Raw genomic sequence first — 23,174 nt, 5'->3', positions numbered from 1 at the left:
TTTGACCTAGTGATGAAGGAACAGTGATATATTTCCATGTCAGGATAGTGTGTGGCTTCAAGAGATGCTTCCAGGTGTTGGTGTTCCTACACTTTTGCTGCCTTTATCCTTCTAAACTAGATTAGATGGATGAATTAAAAACTTACTCTTTTTGCTATTCTTGTGTGAGCTTAATGAACCCAAATCAACACACTTCATTTCAGCTAGTGACATTAAGCAAAAATTTGACTGCTGAGAGAAGTAGGGTGGTTCCCCCGATGCAAGAATTGTGCTTTTAAGACACAAAGCAGATAAAATAAAAACTGCATTGTCAGTTTTCTGCTGCTGCAATAGAACAGTTCAGTAGGAGGGTTGTAGACTAATCATTTGTCCTATTTCAGTTGAGCTCACTTATTTTGCATGACTACTCCAATGCCTTTGATTAGGTACCTTTTTGTAATTTAAGTGTAAGCAAGTAATTAGATGCAACCAATTGCTGTCAGAAATGTACTTGAGTAGCAAGGGCTCACTAAACATCAGGAATTATCACAATGCAGCAAGAGAATTCATTCCCACCTTTCAGGTTTTAACTAATACTGTCAGTAGCGTTTGAGGAAAATAAATGAGTGAAGTAAATAAGTACCAGCTAGAACGTATTGTGACAAATTGGTTCCATCTCTCACGGTAAAGCCCTACATCTTGACAGGCCTCACCATTATGTTATAAATGTGGCGACCCTACCTGAACTAGATTATGGAGGATGAATTTCTGAGCTTTGAAACAGTTTAATCTGACTGTTATATTTCCAGAAATTAGATTGTATTCTGCTAAAGACTGCTTCTTATAAGACAGGACATCTGCAGCTTTTATGTTTTCCACTGCACTAGCACCAGTGCAGAGAACAATCACATGCTTACTAATGACTAAAAAGTTAAAGACTGGTGAAAGGAATCAAGTTGAAGTTTATTACAAAACAACTTTCTTCTGGACCACAGTGGACCTCCCATGAGGCGGTGAGGCACGGCAACAGTGGCCTTTCAGACCTGGTGTTACTTTAATTTTCTAATTTAAGTTTGATACACAATTTTCGATTAGGGCACATGGATAACAGAGCGACTATCTACCATCGCCAGATACTACTACAATACAGAGATTGCCCAAAAACAAACCTCCACAAAGATCTTCTGGTTGAATTATGCAACGGCTTGCCTCCATTCCTTGGACTCACCTGATGCTGGTAGCTGGAGATGTCGTAAGCAATGTGCGAGCAAGCGAGGCTAGCGGGCAGGGGTCCGTGCCAGGCAAAAAGCAAACCCCAGCTGGCTGGCTCTCCCGTCCATCCTGCTCTCCAATGTCCGCTTCCTGGACAATAAATTGGACTACATCTGACTCCAACAAAATACTCGGCAGGAGTACAGAGTTTGTTCTGCGTATACTTTTACAGAGACATGGCTCACTGATGGTATTTCGAACACCGCTATTCAGCTAGACAGGTTCACCTTGTTTCGAGCAGACAGGGATGCAGCTCTCTCTGGTAAGACTCGTGGTGGTGTTGTGTGTATTTACATCAACTCGGAATGGTGTAAGAACTCTGTGCTGGTTTCCAGACACTACTCATTGCTAGTGGAGTTTGTAGCTGTTAGATGCAGACCATTTTATTTGCTACAGGAATTCAACTCTGTCCTTGTATTCGGTGTGTACATTCCCCCCCAGCGCTAATGCTAAGGGGCGCTCTGTGAACTGTACGGGGCTATTAGCGAACTGCAAAACACACATCTTGATGGACTGTTTATTGTTGCCGGTGATTTTAACCACGTGAAGCTTAAGTCAGTGCTCCCCAAATTTTATCAGTATGTGGACGTTGCAATGAGGGAGGAGAACGAGTTGGACCTTGCTCATACAAACATCCCTGACGTGTACTGGGCAGAGCCCTGCCCCCACCTTGGTTACTCAGACCACATCTGTTACGCTAATCCCAGCTTACAGACCGCTTGTCAGGCGCTTCAGGCCAGCTCAGAAGCAGATGAAAACCTGGCCAGCAGGAGCCATCTCTGCTCTTCAAGACTGCTTTGAGAACACTGACTGGCACATGTTCAGGGAGGCTGCAACCGATGGTGACTCTGCCAACTTAGAGGAGTACACAGCATCAGTGACCAGCTACATCAGCAAGTGCACTGATGATGTTACTTTGTCCAAGACCATCACTATATGTGCCAACCAGAAGCCATAGATGACTGCGGAGGTGTGTACACTGCTGAGGACCCGCGACTCCACCTTCAGAGTAGGCGACAAGGCAGCCCTAACAACAGCAAGGACCAAAATGTCCCGAGCCATCAGAGGGGCAAAGCATGCACGCGCCCAGCGAATCCACAGCCACTTCTAGGACAGCGACGACATGCGGCGCATGTGGAAGGGCATCCAGGACATTACCAATTATAGGACAACATTACCTGACTCTGCAGGTGATGCCTCCCTCCCAGATGCACTGAATAAATTCTATGCCCGTTTTGAGGCAGAAAATGATGTGTTGGTGAGGAAGTCCACCCCTCCTACAAATGACCAGGTGCTGTGTCTCACCGTGGCCAATGTGAGATGAACCCTGTGCAGGGTCAACCCACGGAAAGCTGCTGGACCAGACAACATTCCTGGTAGAGTGCTCAGAGGATGTGCAGACCAGCTAGCAGATGTTCTCACTGACATCTTCAACATCTCCCTGAGCAGCGCCACCGTTCCAACGTGATTCAAGGCTGCCACCATTGTCCTTGTGCCCAAGAAGTCTTCAGTGTCCTGCCTAAATGACTACAGTCCTGTTGCACTCACATCCATCATCATGAAGTGTTTCGAGAGGCTCGTTATGAGGCATATCAAGACCCTGCTGCCCCCCTCACTGGACCCCCTGCAGTTTGTGTACCATCCCAACCGCTCAACAGACGATGCCATTGCCACCACCCTCACCTGGCCCTAACCCACCTGGACAAAAAAGACACATATGTTCGGATGCTGTTCATATACTTCAGTTCAGCATTCAACACAATCAACCCTCAGAAACTGATTGGAAAGCTGAGCCTACTGGGCCTGAACACCTCCCTCTGGAACTGGATATTAGACTTCCTGACTGGGAGACCTCAATTAGTCTGGATCGGGAGCAGCATTTCCAACACCATCACACTAAGCATGGCGCCTCCCCAGGGCTGTGTGCTCAGTCCACTGCTGTTCACTCTGCTGACCCACGACTGTGCTGCAACACACAGCTCGAACCACATCATGAAGTTCGCTGGTGACACAACCGTGGTGGGTCTCATCAGCAAGAATGATGAGTCAGCTTACAGAGAGGAGGTGCAGCGGCTAACGGACTGGTGCAGAGCCAGCAACCTGTCTCTGAATGTGAACAAAACAAAAGAGATGGTTGTTGACTTCAGGAGGGCATGGAGCGACCACTCCTTACTGAACATCGACGGCTCCTCGGTAGAGTTCGTTAAGAGCACCAAATTTCTTGGTGTTCACCTGGTCCCTCAACACCAGCTCCATAGCAAAGAAAGCCCAGCAGCATCTTTACTTTCTGCGAAGGCTGAGGAAAGTCCATCTCCCACCCCCCATCCTCATCACATTCTATAGGGGTTGTATTGAGAGCGTCCTGAGCAACTGCATCACTGCCTGGTTCGGAAATTGCACCATCTCGGATCGCAAGACCCTGCAGTGGATAGTGAGGTCAGCTGAGAAGATCATCGGGTCTCTCTTCCCGCCATCACGGACATTTACACTACATGCTGCATCCGCAAAGGAAACAGCATTATGAAGGACCCCATGCACCCCTCATTCAATCTCTTCTCCCTCCTGCCGTCTGGGAAAAGGCAACAAAGCATTCAGGCTCTCAATGACCAGACTATGTAACAGTTCCTTCCCCCAAGCTATCAGGTTCTTCAATATCCACAGCCTGGACTGACACCTTGCCCTGTTGTCCTGTTTATTATTTATTGTAATGCCTGCACTGTTTTGTGCACTTTATGCAGTCTTGGGTAGGTCTGTAGTCTAGTGTAGTTGTGTGTATTTTTTTTTCTGTGTTGTTTTTTACGTAGTTCAGTCTAATTTTTGTACTGTGTCATGTAACACCATGGTGCTGAAAAACACTGTCTCATTATTACTATGTACTGTACCAGCAGTTATGGTTGAAATGACAATAAAAGTTGAGTTGTATCACACATAGCACATAAAACATTACCACAATTCAAAGTGCATGTAGTGCACAGCACAGGTAAACAGTATAGTAAACAGCTTGCTGTCCTAGTGACGAGACCTTGGCGGTGGCAGGGCATTCATTGGTCTCACAGCCTGAGGGAAGAAGCTATTGCCCTGTCAGACAGGTTTAGTCCTGTTGCTCCTGTACTTCAAATTTTATGACAATTTGGAAGGAGCTGGAATGAGAGAAGAAACCATTAAAATGGGTAAGCAATGTCAAGGAATTTTATTGTGAGTAGATAGTAATACAATTTCTAATAGTGTGAAGGACCAAGAATAAATATTCTCTGATCTTCCAGGCAATTTCAATTTTTTTTTGTTTAACTTGGTAGAATAAGATACAAAAGGAGAGAATTTCTAAAACAAGAAGTTCAACCAAAACAGATTAAGATAAATAATTTTGATCTGCTAGACTATACATGGGCTACACCTCTTCCACCCGTGTCTTTTAAAACTGCCATCTCCTTTTCCTAATTTCTCCATCTCTGCTGCATTTGCTCTCAGAATGAGGCTTTTCATTCCAGAATGAAGGAAATGTCCTCCTCCTTCAAAGAAAGGAGCTTCCCCTCGTCCTCTATCAACGCTGTCCTCAACCACATCTCTTACATTTTGCGCACATTTGCCCTCACCCCAACCTCCCATCATACCATGAGTGATAGCGTTCCTCTTGTCCTCATCTACCACCCCATCAGCCTCTGCATCTGGCACGTAATTCTCCATGACTTCTGCCATCTCCTACATGACACTGAGCACATCTTTCCTTTTTTTCCCTCCCCCCCCAACTTACTGTTTTCTGCAGGGATCGTTCCCTACGTGACTCCCTTGTCCACTCATCCCCCTCTGCTGATCTTCCTCCAGACAATTTTCCTTATAAGTGGAACAAGTGCTATATCTGTCCCTACACCACCTCCCTCACTACCACTTAGGGCCCCAGACAGTCCTTCCAGGTGAGGCGACACTTCACCTGTGAGTCTTTTGGGGTCATCTTCTGTACCCGGTGTTCCCAGTGTGGCCATCTGTAAATGGGTATGACCCGACGTAGACTGGGAGACCACTTCACCTAGCACCTACGCTCCATCCACCTGGGGAGAAAAACAGGATCTCAGTGGCCACCCATTTTAATTCCACTTCCATTCTGACGTGTCATCCATGACCTCATCTACTGTTGCAATGAGGCCACACTCAAGTTGGAGGAGCAACGCTTTGTATTCCATCTGGATAAGCTCCAACCTGATGGCCTGAACATTGATTTCTTGAACTTCTGGTAATGCCCCCATCCCCTCCTTCACCAATCCCTTTTCCTTCTCTTAATTTATCTCCTTACCTGATCATTGCCTTCCTCAGGTGCTCTTCTCCCTTTTCTTCCACGGTGTCTGTTCTGTCCTATCAGATTACCTGTTCTCCAGCCTGTAAGTCTTTCACTAATCAACTTCCTAGCTCTTTACTTCAGCCCTCCCCCACAGTTTGACCTATTACCTTGTTTCTTCCTCCCTCTCTCCCCCCCCCCCCCCACCCACCCACAACCTACTAACTGTGACTCCTCATCACTTTTTCTCCAATCCGGTTGAAGAGTCTTGGCTGGAAATGTTGACTGTATTCTTTTCCATAGATAGCCTGGCCTGCTGAGTTCTTCCAATGTACTGTGTGTGTGTGTGTGTGTCCCTCCCCCTCCCCCTCCCCCTCTCACATTTCTGCTAACACAAGGTTGCTCTTTATTATAGAACATGATGAGAAATGGAAGCAGAAAATAAAATGAATATTAATATATCTAGAATGCTGGCGTTCCAGTCATTAGTTTAGGAAAAATTGTTGATCTATCACTGATTTTATTAACTTCGGTCATAACCCAGGGTTTCCAAAATGTAACTCTAATCTGCTGTTGGAGAGAGATAAAAATTGTCATACAAATTGACCGACCTGAAAGAAATAGCTTAGTCCTCCAATGGAGTAATCTGATACAGCTTGCACACTTGATTATTATTATTATTATTATTATTATTAAATGTAAGATAAATAGAAACATAGAAAACCTACAGAACAATACAGGCCCTTTGGTCCACAAAGATGTGCTGAACATGTCCTTACCTTAGAAGTTACCTAGGGTAACTCATAGCCTGCTATTTTTCAAAGCTCCATGTATCTGTCCAGGAGTCTCTTAAGAGGCCCTATCGTATCCGCCTCTGCCACCGTCACTGGCAGCCCATTCCACACACTCACCACTCTCTGAGTAAACAAACAAACAAAACAAAACTTGCCCCTGGCATCTCCTCTGTACTTACTTCCAAGCACCATAAAACTGTGCCTTCTCATGCAATCCATTTCAGCCCTGAGAAAAAGCCTCTGATTGTCCACACGATCAATGCCTCTCATCATCTTGTACACCTCTATCAGGTCACCTCTCATCCTCCGTCACTCCAAGGAGAAAAGGCCAAGTTCACTCAACCTATTCTCATAAGGCATGCTCCCCAATCCAGGCAACACCCTTGTAAATCTCCTCTGCACCCTTTCTATGGTTTCCACATCCTTCCTGTAGTGAGGTGACCAGAACTGAGTACAGTACTCCCAAGTGGGTTCTGTCCAGGGTCCTATATGGCTGTAACATTACCTCTTGGCTCGTAAACTCAGTCCCATGACTGACGAAAGCCAGTGTACCGTATACTTTCTTAACCACAGAGTCAACCTGTACAGCAGCTTTGAGTGTCCTATGGACTTGCACCCCAAGATCTCTTTGATTCTCTGCACTGCCAAGAGTCTTGCCATTAATACTATATTCTGCCATCATATTTGACCTACCAAAATGAACTAGCTCACATTTATCTGGGTTGAACTCCATCTGCCACTTCTAAGCCCAGTTTTACATCCTATCAATGTAACCTCTGACAGTCCTCCACACTATCCACAATACCCCCAACCTTTGTGTCATCAGCAAATTTACAAACCATCCCTCCATTTCCTCATCCGGGTCATTTATAAAAAAGCACGAAGAGAAGGGGTCCCAGAACAGATAACTGAGGCTCACCATTGGTCACCAACCTCCATGCAGAATATGACCTGTCTACAACCACTCTTTTGCCTTCTGTGGGCAAGCCAGTTCTAGATCCACAAAGCAATGCCCCCTTGGATCCCATGCCTCCTTACTTTATCAATAAGCCTTGCATGGTGTACCTTATCAAATGCTTTGCTGAAATCCATATACACTACATCTACTGCTCTGTCTTCATCAGTGTGTTTAGTTACATCCTCAACATGTTCAGTCAGGTTCATAAGGCATGACCTGCCTTTGATAAAGCCATGCTGACTATTGTTAATCATGTTATGCCTCTCCAAATGTTCATAAATCCTGCCTCTCAGGATCTTCTCCATCAACTTGCTAATCACTGAAGTAAGACTCACTGGTCTATTATTTCCTGGGGTATCTCTAATCCCTTTCTTGAATAAGGGAACAGCATCCACAACCCACCAATCCTCTGGAACCTCTCCCATTCTCGCTGATGATGCAAAGCATCATTGCCAGAGGCTCAGCAATTTCCTCCCTCACCTCCCACAGTAGCCTGTGGTAAATTTCGTCCAGTCCCAGTGACTTATCCAACTTGATGCTTTCCAAAAGCTCCAGCACATCCTCTTCCTTAATATCTACATGCTTAAGCTTTTCAGTCCACTGCAAGTCATCCCTACAATCGCCAAGATCCTTTTCCATAGTGAATACTGAAGCAAAGTGTTCATTAAGTACCTCTGCTATCTCCTCCGGTTCTATACACACTTTTCCACTGTCACACTTGATTGGTCCTATTCTCTCATATCTTATCCTCTTGCTCTTCATGTACTTGTTGAATGCCTTGCGGTTTTCCTTATTCCTGTCTGCCAAGGCCTTCTCATGGCCCCTTCTGGCTCTCCTAATTTCATTCTTAAGCTCCTTCCTGCTAGCCTTATAATTTTCTAGATCTCTATCGTTACTTAGTGTTTCTTTTTAACCTTTTGTAAGCTCTTCTTTCCTTGACTAGATTTACAACAGCCTTTGTACACCACAGAACTCCACGCAAATATCCCCTGAACATTTGTCACATTTCTTCCGTATGTTTGCATGAGAACATCTGTTTCCAATTTATGCTTCCAAATTCCTGTCTGATAGCTTCATATTTCTCCTTACTCCACTTAAACACTTTCCTAATTTGTCTGTTCTTGTCCTTCTTCAAAGCTATGGGAAAGGAGGTAGAATTGTGGTCACTATCTCCAAAATGCTCTCCCACTGAGAGATCTGACACCTGACCAGGTTCATTTCCCAATACCAGATCGAGTATAGCCTCTCCTCTTGTAGGCTATCTACATATTGTGTCAAGAAACCTTCCAGAACACACCTACCCAAAGTTTACCCCATCTAAACACCTCGGTCTAGGGACATGCAAATCGATATTTGGGAGGTTAAAATCTCCCACCACAACAACCCTGTTATTACTTTACTTTTCCAGAATCTGTCTCCCTATCTGCTCCATGATGTCCATGTTACTGTTGGGTGGTCAATAATAAAAAAAAACATCCAGTAAAGTTATTGATCCTTCCTGTTCCTAACTTCCACCCACAGAGACTCTGTCGACAATCCCTTCATGACTTCCTCCTTTTCTTCAGCTGTGACACTATCTCTGATCAACAGTGCCAAGCCCCCACCTCTTTTGCCTCCCTCCCTGTTCTTTCTGAAGCATCTTAAGGCTGGCACTCCAAGTAACCATTCATGTCCGTGAGTCATCCAAGTCTCTGTAATGTCCACAACATCACAGCTCCCAAGTGCTGATCCATGCTCGAAGCTCATTTGCTTTGTTCATAATACTCCTTCCTTTAAAATAGACATATCACAAGGCATCGGTCTGAGCGCTCCCCTTCTCTATCATCTGCCTATGCTCTCTCTGGCACTATCTCCAAGCTTTCTCTATTTGTGAGCCAACCGCCTGTTCCTCCATCTTTTCAGTTCAAGTACAACTCGTCCTTTTTGTGCAGGTCGCACCTTCCCCAAAAGAGGTCCCAATGATCCAGAAATCTGAATCCCTGCCCCCTGCTCCAATCCCTCAGCCATGCATTTATCCTCCACCTCATCCTATTCCTATTCTCACTGTCGCGTGGCACAGGCAGTAGTAGGTAGGTAGGTAGGTAGGCCTCCATTAGTCTCGATAGACCATGGATTTGCACAAGCCTGGGCAAGGTTTTTTTTATGGAAGACAGGCAGTTGCCCAAGCTGCAAGTCTCCCCTCTCCACGCCACCAATGTTGTCCAAGGGAATGGCATTAGACCCATACAGCTTGGCACCGGTGTTGTCGCAGAGCAATGTGTGGTTAAGTGCCTTGCTCAAGGACACAAATGCAGCTTCAGCCAAGGCTCGAACTAGCGACCTTCAGATAACTAGACGAATGCCTTAACCACTTGGCCACGTGCCAACAGTAATCCCGAGATTACTACCTTTGTGGTCCTGTTTCTCAACTTCCTTCCTAAATCCCTGTCATCTGTTTTCAGGACCTCCTCCCTTTTCCTACCTATGTTATTGATACCAATATGTACCACAATCTCTGGCTGTTCTCCTTCCCACTTCAGGATATCGTGGATGTGATCAGAAACATCCCGGACCCTGGCACCTGGGAGGCAAACTACCATCCATGTTGATAGACTTTTGGTATTTATTGAAACCACATATGATGAAGATCTATAGATTTTTTTTCTATCTTTGCTGAACATTAGCAATACTATTGATAAAAGCAAACAGATGTTGGATTTTTTCAGTCTATTTGTTGTCAGCCATGGAGAAAGACTGAATATAATCTATATACTGCAAGGGATTTTTTAAAGAGTATGTCCTTTTTAAATCTGTAATGAAAACGATACCAAAATTTAGTTTGGTTTTTTTTTGGGGGGGGAAGAACAGTTCTAGTAGAGATGATAACAATGCTGTGAGTTTAGAATAAAAACAATTATGTAAAAGGACTCATGATATTGACTTCTTGAACTGAAAGCAAACAGGAATTTCACACCATTGATAGAAGTCTGGTAGTAATTAAACTAAATGGTTCCAATGGCATTCCTAAACTATGAGCATGATTTTGAAAAACATTAGAGACATTGGAAATTTTAGGTTGATCTCCAGTTATCTATTTATTAAATAACATACAAGTATACTTTTATTAAAATACTTTTTCACATTAAATTTGCTTTTAATGTTGGGACAGCACAGTGGTGCAGCTAGTTGAACTGCTGTCTCACAGTTCCAGCAGCTTGTGTTTAGCCCTGACCTTGGGGTCTGTCTGTGTTGTTTGCACATTCTCCTTGTGATCACATGGGTTTCATTCAGGTGGGTTTCCTTCCACATTCAAAGTGTTGTGGACTGGTAGGTTAATTGGCCACTGTAAATTACCCCAGTGTTTAACTGAATGGTAGAATCTGGAGAAAACTGATGGGAATATAGGATTAATATAAATGGGTACTTGATGTTTGATGCAGACTTTGTTACCAAAGATGCTGTTTTTGTGCTGAATAATCAAATGTACAATTAATAACCAGCTTAAAATCAACATTGACCTGTTAGAATGGGGAATGATCTGCTTTTCCATAGTTCCCAAGATGGGAAGCTATAGTATATTTTTAGTACTCCATGATGAGTTTCAATGTTTGCAACTGTAGTCCAAAATAACCAGATGCAAGGTAAAGCTTGTTGTAACCTGCTGCAGTAGATGTGTGTTCTAGCCCTGTCCTTGGAAAAGGATGTCTATGTGTTGTCATTCTGATATTCAAGTTTCTTGCACTAACTACAGTTCTATTGACATTAAATATGCGGAAGGGATTAATTAAGTCAGTAAGCAGAAAGGATTAATTGAGATTGCCTGCCCTCACTTTGAGTTTACGTGAAAAGCAGGTTCATAACTCAAATCAGTTGCATCCATCAAAGTTAGGTTGAAATACAAATTTCACAGTGTAGAGGGCTTTAGAGCAGTTGTCTCACTCAGAGGATGGATGTAAACAAAATAGTGATTCAGTTTGATGAAGTGCGATAAATACTAGGCAGCGCAATCTAAATCTGAGTGAGGCTGGATGTATATGCATAAATAAAGGTAAATTTAGAAGGCTTTTAAGAAAGTACATGGAAACTTGGATTGAATCCCCCAATTTACAAATCCAAGAGCAAGAATGTCACACATTAACAACTGACTGGTTTGGCTAAGCTGATATATTATGTACTCTTTTGGACACTCCATTGCAGGAAGGATGTCATGGCCCTGGAAAAGATGCAGAAAAAGTGTTTCAAAAGAGCAAGTGGGAAGAAACTACTTTCACCTTTCAAATGGTTTTGTGATTAGAGGTGTTAAATTGAAAATAGTTGGCAGAGGGAGAACTCTGGAATGTAGTACTTGCCTGGATGAACCTAATGTAAATATTTGAAGAGGACCAATTCTTGGTTAGCTGGTAGTGGTGGGTAGTAAATTGGTCTAAATTAGACAGCTCTTCCAAATGGCTGGCATGGGTACAGGAGTACAATTTTATGATGCTGCAGTATGAAATCTGGTTCAAAAATTGCAGATCAACTGGAAAAGGTGAGAAGCTGAATGTATTTAAATTTCAAATGATGCTGATCATGAGAATTAACATTTAAGAGCAGGAGTAAGATGTACAGTCCCTCAAGTTTACAGCACTGTTCAGTAAGGTCTTGGCCTATCAGATCATGCCCTTGGCTCTACTTTCTCGCTTGCTTGACCCCCATAATACTTGAATCTGCGATAGACTAAAATATGTCTGTCTCGGTCTTGAATGTTTTTAGTGATTTCAACCATCACAGTTCTCTGTTAAGACTATTGCCAAGATTTATGACCCTCTGATAGAAGGAAATCCTCCACATATCTGCCTTGACTCAGAAAGGACTAGTCTCAAACTATATATACACTGTGTTCCCTTGTGAGATAAAATATCCTCTTAGAAACTGCCTTGTCAAACCCAGTCAGAATTTTGTGTTTCAATATGTTTACTTCTCTCAGTTCCAACAAATATTAGTCCACTTTGCGCAAGCTTTTCTCAGAAGAACCCTTTTGTCCCAAGAATCAAACTGGGGCAAAGACATAGTCATGTTAAAAGTTGATGGAATTGGATTGAAATCATGGAAAAGTGGTAAATATATCAGTAAGGAATGAAAGAACCAAGAAAGTAAATGCTAATACATCCTATGACAACAGTGAAAGAATAATCATACAGTTGCAACCAGAGATGGTTGAAAAGAAAATCTGAATGGTATCCAGAAATTTACAATTTCCACTTCTCCCCATCCTCCTCCCTCCTTGCTTCCCTTCCTGCTAGCTCTGACCCAGAGATGACCAATAAGTTATTTTAAAATGCCTTTTCAATCACTTAAAACCTGCAAAACTTTGAATATTGAAATTTGTGATGTCCTATTTTTGCATGACAACCTTGATGGTCTTTTTTCCCACATCTTAGATCATTTGTGTCCTACGTTAATTTTAGTGGAATAATTGATACACCCAGACTTTTATTTAATACAGCCTATTTATTTGAGAAGTAAGCAGATATAAAATGGGCTGATCTAGATAAGGTGAGAGTAAAGCAAAGATCTCAAAATTGAGTGGGCCATCACTGACTTTTATGTAGAATTCAGTATCATTGTTTCCATGGGTTAAGATGAAAACAGTTGACATTCCTAGTATTGTTGCAGGTATGATTATAAATTCTAGAATTATCTTGATTTGTAGCTTTAAAAAAGATACCCCAAGCTTATGGAAGGCTCAGGTATATTTTCACTGGTTGTTATTATTAAACTTATGATATACATTTTTCAGAAAGAGTGAACAAATAGTGAATTACAGTACCACATTGACAAAAAACTAGTATGTAATAAACTGTAATTTATAATTTTACTTTTGTTTGGCAATACAGTACAGTAACAGGCCCTTCCAGTCCAATGTTTCCGCACTGTCCAATTACACCCGTGTGACCATCCTTACCTGTATGTTGTTGGAATGTGGGAGGAGTCATAACTTTTTTGATTTGTAACTGATTATTGATCTAATCCACCTGACAAACCAGGCAACTAATCAATTTTGTAGTAGTCACTTTGCTCACTGATTGGGCTGCTGTGTTGTGATTTGCATTTTAAACATGCTTTGCGTAGACTAGAGTATATGTTCTGGCATATAAAGCTTTATTCTTTAAATATGTTTAGCCATTTCTATTTACATCATATGAGTTCAACTACAATTTAAAACCCAGGGATAGTATGTTAAATTATTTGTGGCACGGTAAGTACTGTCAGGAACTAGAATAAAATGGGTAGATTTGATTTGTTCCTTTGTGGGCTAAGAGTTCTGCTGGAGGTAGAAGGGGTATGGGGGCAAGGAAATGTTGGTCTTCCATGACTGAAACAGTGAAATGTTCTACAATTGTCTTAATTGAAGGTTTGTCTCCAACTCTTTTAGAGGAAGTTTTAAAACATCTTATTTCCTAGTCTACCACAATGAGCAATTTAAATGCTGGGATTATTACTAATTTTAACCTTAAAAAATGGAAATATAATCATTCTACAATAATGAAACAATGGCAATATGGTAGAATATGATTAGGGTTGCTTATATGCTTGATTTTGAAATATTTAAAAATATTAATAATCACATTTCATAAAAGAAGTGTTACCATTTGCTCTGGAGTGATAGAATGGTTAAGTGGATTTACTTCAAATCTGTTTTTATTTTCTAGGTGACAGTAGTAGAACTGCATGATGGTGAAGACCTTGGTATGTGCAACTAATAAATGCTATTTAATGTTATAGCTTCCATTATTTTGCATCATAAGTGGTGTCATGCAGAAATATTTAATGAGCTTTTCTTTTAGCTTTTTAAAAACTTTATTCTAATAAAAAGGTAAACAATCTATTAAGTCTAGTGATGTTAAGTTTGTTAAATACTAAGCAGTGTGGATAGATGGGAACATAAAGCGTCTAGTGAAAATGTTGTGTTTAGTTTGTGTGCAGATCTTATTGATAGTGTTTAGTGTAGGTGGTTATATGGTAATTTAAGGTATGATTTGTTGTATGGAGAGATTTAAAAGCCAAGTATTGAAATTGCAAAAGGCTAGTGAAAGATAAAGAAACATTTTTAAAGGTATTAGATTATTGGCCTATCCTTTGTGAGTTAGAATTCCAAAGGATGGAAGTTATGTTACAACTGTACAAGGCTCTGCCTAAACTGCATCTAGTGTATAATTCATTTATAACACCCCACCTAAGACAATCAGGCCTTAAAATGTTAAAGCTTATGTTATTAAGCTTGTATTCCATTGAATATAAAGAGATGATTTAATTGGGAAGTAAAGTTCAAAGTAAATTTATCATCAAAGTACATATTTGGCATATTTTCTTGTGGGTATTCACAGTAAATTCAAGAAACATAATAGAATCAATGTAAGACTGCACCCAACAGAACAGATAGACAATCAGTGTACAAAGGACAACAAACTATGCAAATATGAAAAGAAAAATGCAAATAATAAGCAATAAATATCGAGAACATGAGATGAGTCCTTGAAAGTGAGTCCATAAGTTGTGGGACCAGTTTAGTGATGGGGCGAGTGAAGTTTAGTGAAGCTATCCCCTCTGGATCAATAGCTTGATGATTGAGGGGTCATAACTGTTCCAAAACCTGGTGGTGTGTGTCCTGAGGCTCCTTTACATGTTTCCTGATGGCAACAGCAAGAAGAAAGCTTGGCTTATATGGTGGGGATCCTTGATGGAAGCTGCTTCCTGTGACAGCACTCCGTGTAAATGTGTTCAGTGGTTGGGAGGGCTTTATCATGATGGACTAGGTTATATCCACTTTTTTTTTTGTTTTTGGCTTTTCCAATCAAGATCTTTGGTGTTTCCATACCAGGCCATGATGCAACTTGACAATCTCCATTGCACATTTATAGAAGTTTGTCAAAGTTTTGATTAACATGCTGAATCTTCTCCTACTTCAAAGAAAGTAGAGGTACTGCCATGCTTTCTTCATGATGGCAGTTGTATGCTGCATCCAGGGCAAATCCTCTGGAAATAATAACACCTGAGGTATTTAAATCGTTGACATTCTCCACCTCTGATGAGGGCTGGTTCATCGACCTCCGGCTTCATCTTCCTGAAGTCAATAATCAGCTCCTTGGTATTGCTGACATTGATTGGGAGGTTGTTGTTGTGGCACAACTTGGCCAGATTTTCATCACCACTTTTGATTCAGCTGACTACTGCGGTGTCGTCAGCAAACTTAAATATGGTATTGGAGCTGTGCTTGGCCTCATAATCATAAGTATAAAGCAAGTAGAGCAGGGGTCTAAGCACACAGCCAGGTGGTGCACCTGTGCTGATGGAGATTGTGGAGGAGATGTTGCCACTTCAAACTGACTGGATCAGTTACAGCTGTTGAGCATCCTTTTAGTGATTCAAGTTGAGCTTGGAATTGCCATTTTACAAATGACGAACACGAGGAAATCTGCAGATGCTGGAAATTCAAGCAACACACAGAAAATGCTAGTGGAATGCAGCAGGCCAGGCAGCATCTGTAGGGAGAAGCACTGTTGACGTTTCAGGCCGAGACCCTTCTATCAGGCCTAACTGAAAGGAAAGATAGTAAGAGATTTGAAAGTAGGAGGGGAAAATGCTGAATGATAGGAGACCAGAGGGGGTGGGGTGAAGCTGAGAGACAGAAAGGTGATTGGCAAAAGGGATACAGAGCTAGAGAAGGGAAAGGATCATGGGACGGGGGGGCCCAGGGAGAAAGAAAGGGGGAGGAGAGCACCAGAGGGAGATGGAGAACAGGCAGAGTGATGGGGAGAGAGAAAGAAAAAAAGGGAAGAGGGAAAAAGAACTAAATATATCAGGAATGGGGTAAGAAGGGGAGGAGGGGCATTAACAGGAGTTAGAGAAGTCAGTGTTCATGCCATCAGGTTGGAGGCTATCCAGCCGGTATATAAGATGTTGTTCCTCCAACCTGAGTGTGGCTTCATCTTGACAGTAGAGGAGGCCATGGATAGAGATATCAGAATGGGAATGGGACGTGGAATTAAAATGTGTGGCCACTGGGAGATCCTGTTTTCTCTGGCGGACCGAGCGTAGGCGTTCAGCGAAATGGTCTCCCAGCCTGCATTGGGTCTCACCAATATTTAAAAGGCCACACCGGGAGCACCGGACGCAGTATACCACACCATCCGACTCACAGGTGAAGTGTCGCCTCACCTGGAAGGACTGTCTGGGGCCCTGAATGGTGGTGAGGGAGGAAGTGTAAGGGCAGGTACAAATGAGATGGCTTTCTGGAGATTGTACCGCCCTGTATTGAAATTTCATTGACCCTGCTTAGTATAAGTTTAAACATTCCAGCCTTTGAAAATTTAACCCATCTGAATTTTACAGTATTCAGATTGACCTTGTATCCATGGTCCATTGGAAGAGAATTCCATATTTCCATAATGGTTCCATTGCCTGGGTGAAGTGCTTTCTGATCAACACAAAAAATAGTTTGGCTCCATGTTTATTTACATTTGTTCTGGGCTTCCCAATCAGAGGAAGTAACTTCTCTCCAGCAAATTTTACAAGCTTGTAAATTTTTTTCAATGCATACACACAATACTACAAGTAATCTGTTTTCATTAAGGTGGACTTGTCAAGAAGATTTTGGAAACCAAGAAAGATTATGAATCTTCAAAGTCTGCAACAAAACAAAAAGATCAGGTAAAGAAACATTGTTCTGCTTTTGCTATTCCTACAATTTATAATTTGATACAATCACTTAAATAATGAAATGCAGCAAACTATATGTTGGTTTAAGTGGAAATTCTGTTTATTCTGTTATGTTATTTGTGCAACCCACAGTATATCTATAGTTTTATTCATTTACTTTTCTAAAGCACACAGAATATAGAGTTTTAATCTCTGCTACTCAATGTGAGAAGAAATGTGAGAATAATTATAATGAGTTCAAAGAATTTCTTTTTACAGTAGATACTAACTATTGTTTATACTGTAGTTTCCTCAAATGTTACCAAGCATTTGATAAAGGTAAGTATAAAATCCAGTGTATGTGATTGGTTTCTTTATTAAGAATACTCTTTGGTTTTCACATAGAAATACTACTTTTTAACTGGGCCAAAAAGAAATTTTGTGAACTTTATAAATTTATTGTTCTTTCATCTGTAGCTGATTGACCACATAACTGTTAAATAAAAATCTAAAGGTAACTGTTAGTGTTACAGTCCCAATTGTATTGTCTATAAAGTCATTTAATTATGCTTTTAAGATCTGGAAAAAGATAGTCATGGGACTTCCTCAATTTTCTCATTTTAAAAGGATCTGTACTCTTGTAATCAGATTAAAGCTAGTGCATTTTAGTTAACAAGCTAATGGCATTGTATGCAAACATTATTATTGTTCTATAATGTATTATTATCTTTGTAGTATTATAAATTATCTGTATAGAGAAATTAATCTTGTGGGTAGCAGGTTTCAATGATTTTTAGCCAAAAGAATTGAGATATGCATCTATCTAGAATAAATAATTTTCTTTTTTTGTCTGGCCTCTTCTAATGTGTTCTGTACCATAAAGCTGATCCAAGTCTCTTAACTGCGATAGTTGAGATTGTGCAGAGAAAATAAGCCATGCAGGAAGTGATGGTCTTCTGAGATTGCATTGACTGTACTTTGCCTAACCTGCAGAGTATTTTGATGTCTTGCAGTTTTTCTCTTAAATTAACTCTATTTTGATAGCAGGACGAAAGTAAAGAGAATTGGTGTAATGTTCCTTTGATTTACTAATTGTCAATATTTTGTTCTTGGTTTAAAATTTCTGTTGATTTTATTACACATGATTGCATTTGGGGGTGGGGTGTATCTAGATATATTGATGCTTCACAGTGACAGTGTTTCACTTTCATGATGGTGTTTGCTTTGTATCCGAGTTGATGAGGGTGCTATATTTGGAGAAGGTTAGAAGTTAATCTAACAAGTTCAAACTGTAATGCACAGTTTATCCTCCAGATGATGCTATTGTTAAAGAACTGAGTAAGAGGTTCAGTCTCAAAATTCAAAACTAGCACTGAAGTATTTTGCAGCGTTAAGAGAACAATAAAACATGTTAAAATAAATGTCTTCAAATATCCAAGAACATTTAACCCCATAAGTGGCTTTATTATACTTTTTGGACCAAGCATTACTATTGGGAAGTTAGATGTATGCTTCTGTTCTTTTTTTCTAATAATGACATCTGACAAATAGGAAATAAGCCTGAAGCTATTCTCTCCAGCACTATTCTACATACAAAACTAAAGAAGGGAAAAGAAAATGAAATTAAGGTCTAGAAATCTCTTCTCACACTGCTGGAAAAAAACCCAAATGATGTAGTTGAAAATGGGCTTAACCTGAGGACATTTTGGGCTTGTTACCAGAATTGGAACCTCTTCTTTCCAGATGGGATTTTGTTAGCAAATTTTTGGTCACTTTTGTAGTTTCCTATCTCTGGGAGCATTCCAAGTTGAATCATTAAATCAGTTTATTGGAATCAAATGACGTCTGGTGTTTCAGAGCTTCCGGCACTTCTATATCACCTGTCCCATGCCCCTCCCATACATAGAAACATAGAAAATAGGTGTAGGAGTAGGCCTGATTTCTTTAGCCACAAGGGTCATATCCAACTTCCTCTTAAGTATAGCCAATGAACTGGCCTCAACCGTTTCCTGTGGCAGAGAATTCCACAGATTCACCACTCTCTGTATGAAGAAGTTTCTCCTCATCTCAGTCCTAAAAGGCTTCCCCTTTATCCTTAAACTGTGACCCCTCGTTCTGGACTTCCCCAACATCAGGAACAATCTTCCTGCATCTAGCCTGTCCAATCCCTTTAGAATTTTATACATTTCAATAAGATCCCCCCTCAATTTTCTAAATTCCAGTGAGTATAAGCCTAGTCGATCCAGTCTTTCTTCATATGAAAGTCCTGCCATCCCAGGAATCAATCTGGTGAATCTTCTTTGTACTCCCTCTATGGCAAGAATGTCTTTCCTCAGATTAGGGGGCCAAAACTGCACACAATACTCCAGGTGTGGTCTCACCAAGGCCTTGTACAACTGCAGTAGAACCCCTCTGCTCCTGTACTCGAATCCTCTTGCGATGAATGTCAACATACCATTCACCTTTTTCACCGCCTGCTGTACCTGCATGCCCACTTTCAATGACTGGTGTACAATGGCATCCAGGTCTCACATTTATCCACATTAAATTTCATCTGCCATGAATTTGCCCACTCACCTAACCTATCCAAGTCACCCTGGATCCTCTTAGCATCCTCCTCACAGCTAACACTGCCGCCCAGCTTCGTGTCATCCGCAAACTTGGAGATGCTATATTTAATTCCCTCGTCTAAATCATTAATATCTATATTGTAAACAACTGGAGTCTCAGCACTGAGCCTTGCGGTACCCCACTAGTCACTGTCTGCCATTCTGAAAAGGTCCCGTTTATTTCCACTCTTTGCTTCCTGTCTGCCAACCAATTCTCTATCCACATCAATACCATACCCCCAATACCGTGTGCTTTAAGTTTGCACACTGATCTCCTGTGTGGGACCTTGTCCTTTTGAAAATCCTTTTGAAAATCCAAATATATCCACATTCACTGGTTCTCCCCTATCCACTCTACTAGTTACATTCTCAAAAAATTCCATAAAATTCATCAGACATGATTTTCCTTTCACAAATCCATGCTGACTTTGTCCGATGATTTCACTGCTTTCCAAATGTGCTGTAATCATATCTTTGATAACCGACTTTAGCATTTTCCCCACTACCGATGTCAGGCTAACCGGAATATAATTCCCCAGTTTCTCTCTCCTTTTTTAAAAAGTGGGGTTACATTAGCCACCCTCCAATCCTCAGGAACTAATCCAGAATCTAAAGAGTTTTGAAAAATTATCACTAATGCATCCACTATTTCTTGGGCTACTTCCTTAAGCACTCTGGGATGGAGACCATCTGGCCCTGGGATTTATCTGCCTTTAGTCCCTTCAATTTGCCTAACACCACTTCCCTGCTAACAAGTAGCACTGCACCCTCACCATTCCCAACATCCTTTGTTCCAGCCAAGATTACAAACTTGCTCTCCACTCCACATTGACAAGTACTGTACTGTGAGGCTTGAGCACCTTAGTTATATATGTGCTGAAGACTTTGGCACAGTACTGCTGTACATTTCACAGTTTGCATTTGAGAAACTTGTCCCAAGTTTTTAGATGATAGAAGTAGGCAAACAACTTGGATAAAGATCAAGTTGAAAGTCATAATTGAACAAAAAATAGATTTTACTATTAAAAAGGTAATCCTATACAATTGGGTTGAGGTGACTGTATATCCATGCTATATCCATTCAACTATGTCTGTTCAGATCTGTGATGATGCTCACTAACTGCAGTGTCATATCAGAGTATTTGAGCCAATGAATAGTTCACTTTCAATTATAAATTTTAAGTGCACCTAGGTTTCAAAGATAGACTCTCTTTACCTTTGAGATACTGACTTTAGGCTGATACGATTGAGCCCTTAAATTATGGAAGGATTTCAATACCTTGACAAGAACATAGACATTAATAAAAGTTACAAGTACAAGGAATTAAACATAATTCTAAGAGGTTGTTGACCTCTGGAATAAATAGCCATTTAAAATGTATTTTCTGCAGAACATTCAAAAAGGAACTTACTCAATTCCTGAGTAGAACGCAAATTGAATGTTAAGCTAGGTTGGTTAATGAAAGTAATTGTACAAACATTTCTGTTTCCTAGTATCTACTTGATTGCTTTTTGGGGGCTGAAAGGAAGTTTCCAGGCAATAGGATGAGCCTGTACTTGTTATGTGTTTGGAGGCATTCTTTTGTTAAGAATTTGGTTCCCTCAAACTGCTGAGCCTAACTTGTCTCAAACATTTATCAAATCCAGCAAATGATGATATCAAAATTAAATTGAGAACTTGGTTTTCCAGGAATCACTAATTTGCTGGCTATGTCTAATGACTGTCTTGACTCATCTAGTAGTAGACCTCTTTCTTAAGAAGAGTCCTTTGGGCGAAATTCTACTGCAGAAACTTGAACACCGAGTTTAGCATTGTGCTCCTCTGTGGGACTAAATGGCCATTAGAGGTCCTGTCAGTCATATGAGACTTTAAACCTAAGTGTAGCCTGCTTCATCTGGTAGATGAAAAATATTTGGGAACATTTCAAGGAAAGCACAGGCGTTATCCCTGGTGTCTTGAACAATGTCTGTTCCTCAAACAGTACCTGAAAATGTTCTTTATTACTTCACTATTTGAAGGAGTTTGCTTTGTGCATTTCCAGTATCTCAGTAGTGATTATATCTAAGGTATTTCAGTGATTGGAAAAATTCTTTGGAGACATCCCGGATTCAAAAGGGTGCGACATAAATTAAACTTTCCTGAACAGAGGTCAATCCAATTCTCATTTGCATGGCTGACATTGAACAACTTCTTTTTAATTTTCATGCACTTGCTCTAGATTAAATGGGCAATTATGGACACTCTTATCAGCTTAACCTTTTTACTCTCACCTCTTCTGGATACAGCAAGGATAAAACTCTGTTTTCTTTCTCCATCCCACCAGTTCTGCATTCAGTGGATCATCCTTTCCAATAACTGACAGTTCCATGGTAACAACACTAGGTACAAATTAACCCTCTCCTTTGTCACTCCCAGGTCAGTTCTTGTGTTGCTATCAAATACTTCCATCTTGCAGGACTTTCCCAGAGCACCCCAGGAGATTCAATACCTCTCCTAGCTCTCTGTCATCTGGCGACTCAGTCATTTGAGGAGAAGCAGTGATGCACTTGCACTACTTGCAATCTACTGCATTTAACATTTACAATATAATCTTTTCCACATTCATGAAATCACCTGTAGATTGGGTGGCAACTTTATGCGGTGCCCATGTTCAGCTGCAGATGTGATTCTGAGCTTCCACTTTGCCACCGCAGTACTCCTTCCCACAGCCTTTCTAAACAATTTGTGATCTCCTCCTGCACTGTTACAACGAGGCCCAGTGCAAGTTTGAAGAAAACCAAATCTATCTGGGCACATTACAACCTTCTGGATTAAATAATGAATTCTCCCACTATAGGTGCTCTGTTTCTCTGTATCAGAACTAATACTCCTACTCTAAGTCACTCATCTCTGATATTGGCTCAGTATTTGCTCTCCTCATTATTCCAACCTGACCACTAGACAAGTCCTATAGACTTAATATCTGCCACACATTATGGTTTTGTGCTTCCATTAACCTATTTGACCAGAAGATCACTACAAATTGTCCCATGGCATAACCTTGCCCTATCAGATATTCATTTTATCCTAATCAGCTCTTACCCTAGAATACAAATTTAAAGTAACTTGTTTTTCTCTTTTTCCTAGTTCTGAAGGGTCTTTGACCTGAATGTTAATTCTATTCCTTTTTCTGGAGATGCTGCTGTCTGACCTGCTAAGTGTTTCCAGAATTATAATTTTTTTAAAAATTTAAATTAAACAAGAAAACATGTATAAATGAATGGGTCAGGGGTTGACCATTTTGCTTTAAATAAGCTGTTAAAAGAAGCTTAGGAATTCTCTGGGTGAAAACAACTGGTCTTCATTATGAAAAAATGCAACTGAATAAAATCAATCTGCTTTAATGTAATGGCACCACAGACACTTTTCCAAATAAATTGAATCTATGTCCCACCATGGTCATTAATTCTGCTGGATGTACAGTATACTGTGTCCTATTTTAGTTTGAATATTTTGGCTGTATTTTATAGCAATAATCTGTTTCCATATACAGCAGGTACAATTTCATTAGTAATGTGAAAAATGCTGGCATCGGGAGGTTTGATGTTTTGACATCATGGGTGAGAATTTCTCTTTTTTTAGAGAGATGCTTGTG

At 40.8% G+C, this 23,174-nt stretch overlaps 1 protein-coding gene across 1 annotated transcript in view; it reads left to right on the top strand.

Annotated features, from left to right (window-relative positions):
• Positions 1 to 23,174, top strand: part of traf3ip1 (TNF receptor-associated factor 3 interacting protein 1) — a 138,352-nt gene that overhangs the window by 82,123 nt on the left and 33,055 nt on the right. Inside the window, exons 12-13 of the mRNA XM_059967118.1 lie at positions 13,945 to 13,981; positions 16,866 to 16,942. Coding sequence (XP_059823101.1) covers positions 13,945 to 13,981; positions 16,866 to 16,942 — 114 coding nt within the window. The remainder of the gene's footprint in view (positions 1 to 13,944; positions 13,982 to 16,865; positions 16,943 to 23,174) is intronic.

This window comes from Hypanus sabinus, chromosome 4, assembly GCF_030144855.1.
Source record: "Hypanus sabinus isolate sHypSab1 chromosome 4, sHypSab1.hap1, whole genome shotgun sequence".
Lineage (NCBI taxonomy): Eukaryota > Metazoa > Chordata > Chondrichthyes > Myliobatiformes > Dasyatidae > Hypanus > Hypanus sabinus.
This window is presented reverse-complemented; position numbering and strand designations above follow the sequence as displayed.